Consider the following 5,930-nt stretch of genomic DNA (forward strand, 5'->3'; position numbering starts at 1 on the left):
TACCTCGGAAAAGCAAATAGCTTTAACTGGTTCTCTATTTATATGGAGAAAGAGAGAGACATTTGAGATTTGCAAAAGAAAAGATTTTAATTATATATATCGATATTGTATTTTGACTTTTGACACCAACGAATAAAGTTGGTGCTATTTGACCATAAGGTCACGGGTTCGAGTCGTAAGAATAACCTCTTGTAAAAACGCAAGATAAGACTGCGTACAATATCGCCTTGAGGTCCGACCTTTCCCCGAACCTCGCATATAGCAGTAGAAGCTTAGTGCACATGTCTGCGCTTTACAATAAGCCACTTATTAGATAATTAGTTTTAGAGGTGATTTGGTAGAGTGTATTAGAATAGTACCGATTAAGATGTATTAATAATACTGAGCTTTATTTTTTATCCACTGTTTGGTTTGGTGTATTAAAAGTTTTGAAAGGGCAATTCCGATTTTATACATGCTGATCCATATACTAAACACGGTGGTATTGCTGATGCCAAAGGTTACTATATATAAGAATAGTACTGAATATGATGTATAACTAATACTTGGTTGAATAGATTTTAAAAGTTAAAAAACACTACCAAACAAGAAACCAATAATATTAAAACTAATACATTTAGGGGTCGTTTGGTATGAGGTATAAGTAGATATAGTGCTGGTATAAAAAATTAATACCACCTTAATACTTTGTTTGGTTAACAAACCTGGTATAAGTTATCCAGGATTAAAATTAGTACCGGGATAACTTATACCTTGTAGGGGGTGGGGTAATTAGTGCTGGGATAACTTATACCTTCTCCTTAGAAATTAAGCAATTGTCATTTTTAATACAACATACCAAACAGTGGATAAAAAATAATACCAGGATAACTAATCCCGGCATAACTAATCACAACATAATTTATCCCAACATAACTTATCCCAGCATAAGCCGTATTCAAACCAAACGACCCCATAGTATTTTGTCTTAATACATCCTACTAGGGGTGTACATAGGCCAGGTTGGTTCGGTTTTTGCGATTACCAAACCAAACCAATGGTGTCGGATTTTTAAATATATAAACCATACCAAACCAATAAAGCCGGATTTTTCAATCTTGGTTTTTCTCAGGTTTTCGGGTTTTTTCGAGTTTTCGGGTTTTCCTCCGATAAAGTCTTCATATCACAAAATATGTAACTTGCACTCCAGTTATTTCTTTAGTCCTAGTAGGATACAACTATATAATGTATTTTTCAAGAAAATAACACAATAATATGAGATTAGTCATAGCATTTTACTAAATAATATTCAATAACAAAGATAATAAAAGCGCATAAATAAATTATTACTAATTAATACGCCATAATAAAAATTAAGATAATCTAAAAATACTATATAGGTAATGCTAAAATAAGTACATCTAATAAGTGCTAATTAATTACACAACTAAGCACTAAAGAAAAAAAATAAACTAGGCTATGCATTAGTGTTGAATTGAACTTCCTTTGTAAGGATTAGTATTGGTTTGAGCTTTAGTTGACTTACTACTTTTATTAGTAAAATTTATTGGACCATTCAAGAATGTTAAGTCCAAATTTGTATAATATGTTTAAAAATAAAATTGTGAACAAGTTGAAGAAATATTTATAAATTATATTACAATAAAATATTTTAAAAAACTATACAAATATAATATCGGGTTGGTTTGGTTCCGGTTTGACTTTTTTTAGTTAAAACCAAAACAAACCAACTATGGTCGGGTTATTTTTGCCAACACCAAACCAAACCAAACCAACCCCCAATCGATTTTTCTTTTTCCAGTTTGATTCGGATTATCGGTTTGATACGGTTTATCAATTTTTTTATACACCCCTACGTCCTACCAACTGACCGCCACATATATGTCTCGTCAATAAGTAAAAAGATTATAGGTAATTTTTATTTAAGCATTAATTAGTAATTTAGTAAAAATAATAACATATCTGTGTTAGAATTCATTATGAAAATTTCATACTCTGTTAATATCTAGTATAACTTAAACTCCAAAAAAGAAGAGAGGAAAAGGACATTGAAGTCCAGAAATTGGTTGTAAAGGCTAGAAAGGTAATTTGAATAGATTGAGACATATGATTTTCTTACGTGTTAACTGTTTCATTGGTCGTTTTCTAACCATAGAATGGAGTTGTATGTAGAGGAACTTTGTCTTTTTCCTTAATTTTAAAATATTTGCGTGATTATGTACTGCCATAAATTCGAAGCTGGTTGGCTTAAATAAAGGAGAATCATTGGATTGTTAGTAGTTAGTACTACTAATTACGGTTTGGAAAGATTTTGAAAGGATTCTTAAGAAATCTTTCTCAAGTTACGTTAGTGTCTCAACTATAGTGAAACGTGCTTATATTTATTGTCATGCCGATCCCTACACTCCATAAAGTTTCATCTAGACACTTCAACTTAATCAAAACAAGACTTTTAAACCCTTCGGGAGTGGATGGTTATAATGCAATATTTTATAAAAAAGCTTGGCCAGTCATTAAGGAAGAAATCGTTGAAGTTGTACAAGAGTTCTTCACAACGGGCACAATGTATAAGGGGATTAATTGTACAGCAGTCGCACTGATATCAAAGGTTGCCAACCCTGCTACAATTAAGGAGTATAGGCCAATTGCTTGTTGCACTGTTTTATACAAGATTATAGCAAAGGTCCTGCAGAATTCAGAAGGTAATAGTAACTATAATCACTGAAACTCAATCAGCTTCATCCTAGGAAGGAAGGTAGCAGATAATGTGATAATGGCACATGAGTTGGTGAAGGCTTATACAAGAAAACATATAACCCCTAGATGTATGATAAAGGTTGATATTCAGAAGGCATATGATACAGTAGATTGGAGATTTTTGGAGCAAATGCTGACAGAACTGAACTTCCCTCAAAAATTTATCAAATGGGTGATGGAGTGTATCACTACTGTTAACTATTCTATAGTGATAAATGGAGAGTCAACACCACCCTTTGATGCTGCCAGAGGACTACGTCAAGGAGACCCAATGTCTCCTTTTCTATTGCTGTTGTTATGGAGTATTTGAGTAGAACTCTCAGTACACTCAAAGAGGGGAAACAATTCAAGTATCACCCAAACTGCTCCAAGCTAAACATCACACATATGTGCTTTGCAGATAACCTTCTTATGTTTGCTAAGGGAGATAAGCTATCAGTGGGACTTCTACATGAAAAGTTTAGTACATTCACAAGTGCCTCGGCGCTACAAGCTAACCAATCCAAGAGTGCTATATACTATGGTGGGATTTCAGAAGAATGCAAGCAGGAAATTCAACAAGCAATTGGTTATAGCCAAGGGGAACTACCATTCAGGTATCTAGGAATCCCTCTAGCTACCAGAAAACTAAAATTGGTAGAATGGCAGCCTCTAATAACCAAAATCACAACAAGAGTATCAGCTCGGACAACCAAGAAGTTATCCTATGCAGGAAGAGTACAATTGGTAAAGTCAGTGTTGTTTGGTATTCAATCTTATTGGGTACAGTTATTTATCATTCCTGCTAAGGTGATGAAAGCCATTGAAGGATACTGCAGAAGTTACATATGGCCAGGAACAAATGAAATCACCAAAAAGTCACTTGTAGCTTGGAGCAGGATGTGTATGCCAAAATCAGCATGAGGTTTAAATCTCACTAATCTCAAACCATGGAACAAAGCAGTCATAATAAAGACCTGTTGGGATTTGAAGACTAAGAAAGACACTTTGTGGATTAAGTGAATTAATGAGTATTATATAAAAGCATAGATGTTGGAGAGTATGACTATCCCTCACCAAGCTAGCTGGATGGTCAAGAAAATACTCAAAGCAAGAGAAGGATTGAAGTATGTACAACCAGAAAATTTGAAGAATAAAAGCATGATCAGAAACATTTATTTGAAAATGGTTGGGGAGTTGCCTAAGGTCACATGGAAAAACATCATATGTGGTAATGAAGTAAGGCCAAAAGCAGTGTTTATAACATGGCTACAACAACAAGATAGTTTGCTAACTGCTACAAGACTGGTAAGCTGGGGGATTCAAGTAGATAATAGATGTGTTATGTGCAAAGAAGTAGCAGAAACCAGAGACCATTTGTTTGCAGAATGTTCAGCAGGAAGACGGGTTTGGAAGAAACTAATGCAATGGCTACAACTAACCTGGGTGAATATGAATAACTGGAGTCAAATGCAACAGTGGATTGAACATAACACAAAAGGGAAAACTAACAAAGCAAAGCTAGTGAAGATGGTGTTTACAGAATATGTGTATGCAATTTGGATGGAAAGGAACAACAGACTGTTTGCTCATAAGGAGAATACACGTGAATCAATGGCCCGAGAAATTGCCTATACTTGCCATGTTCGAGCTAATAGTACCACTAAGATGATGCTTCAAAAATATAAATTTCCTAGGTAGCAATAGATAGTAGACAGTTTTGGTGTAGAAGTGAATATTGATAGTAGAGTTGAGAGATACAGACTTAGTTATAAAGTCTGACTGATTTGTATATTACTTTTGGTTATTAATGAAAGTTTTAATTACCGAAAAAAGACATGGTAAAAATGATAAATAAATTATTATAATTTAAAATAATTTATTTTTTTAATATATATATATATATATATATATATATATATATATATATATATATATATTATATCGGTCCATATTCTTTAAATTTAAAAAGTATAAAGTAGAAAGGAATATGGTTCTAGCCAGTTTCCAGGTAATGAGATTATCAAATGAGGAACATATTAATTATATGCTGTTTCGGTCATTTAGCAAACATATTGTTGGACATTATAAACTTATTACAAGCATTTTAAATATTTAAAACATGTATATTATTATTATTATTATTATTATTATTATTATTATTATTATTATTATTGCCTCAAATCATCTTTTATATTTCATTTCATTCCATTATCATAATGTTATGGCTTTATCCGTGTTAAATTAACAACTTAATTTGCAAATAAACTTTAATAAGTATTCCCTTCGTCTCACTTTAATATGATCTAATTAAAAATTAACAATTAAAACATTTTGACTAAGACTCCCTTTCAGGGGCGTATCTAGGCCTTGGGGTATGGGTTCACGTGAACCCATACTCCTCTTCCTAAACCATGTCTAATAATGTTATACTTATTCAAAATTATTTAAATATATGTGCGTGCACCCATACTAAAAAACTCATATGGTATAATAATTATTGGGCGCACCTCTACGAGTAAAATTGACGGTTCAAATCTCACTTCGGACGGTCTTGTTTCAGCACAAAGCATAAATATATACGTGAAAATCACTAGATATTGTAAAAAGATATAATTTTGAACCTATAATTTTAAGTGTAGTGAGTTCATGGTAAGAGACTAAAGTTAAACACGTCAAATGTAAATTCTAGATTCACCTCTTCACAATAGTGCACCCATCCTCTTGGAATCTTAGATCCGCCTCTGCTCCCTTCGTCCCACTTTAGATGGTCTCATTGAAAATTAGCAAATAAAATTGTTATCGAAATCATCGATACATACGAGCATAAAAATAAATCAAAAAGTGAAATTAGAAAGTGATAAAATTATATGGATATAGATTCATGATTTATAAATTGAGAAAAATCAACTGTTTTCTTTCAGCCAACAAAATGTGACGAGGATTAGATTGTGTTATGTTTAATTAATTAACCAGATCAGACACTTGTCAGGGTTACTCATTTAAAACGTTAATTAAAGTTGAAAAAGTGCTAAATCCTATGAATTTATAGTGAAAGTGAATCAGTAGTAATCCAGTTAAACATTAATTAAATTTAAGACCATTTCAGTGGTTTACTTTCTAGTTTGTTTAATTGACTCTCTAATTAAACGTGTCAAACATAGAACTAATGCAGCCCTCAAATTTTTTTGGGA

At 32.5% G+C, this 5,930-nt stretch overlaps 1 protein-coding gene across 1 annotated transcript; it reads left to right on the forward strand.

The window, feature by feature from the left end:
- Window positions 3,787–4,437, forward strand: LOC109224177. Its single transcript, XM_019388762.1, has one exon. It carries the CDS (start codon window positions 3,787–3,789, stop codon window positions 4,435–4,437), a length of 651 nt encoding a protein of 216 aa, XP_019244307.1.

This window comes from Nicotiana attenuata, chromosome 3 (assembly GCF_001879085.1).
Source record: "Nicotiana attenuata strain UT chromosome 3, NIATTr2, whole genome shotgun sequence".
NCBI classification, from domain to species: domain Eukaryota; kingdom Viridiplantae; phylum Streptophyta; class Magnoliopsida; order Solanales; family Solanaceae; genus Nicotiana; species Nicotiana attenuata.

Excerpts from the sequence above, each read along its gene's own strand:
- LOC109224177 (XM_019388762.1), top strand. The coding sequence starts at position 3,787 with ATGTTGGAGAGTATGACTATCCCTCACCAAGCTAGCTGGATGGTCAAG.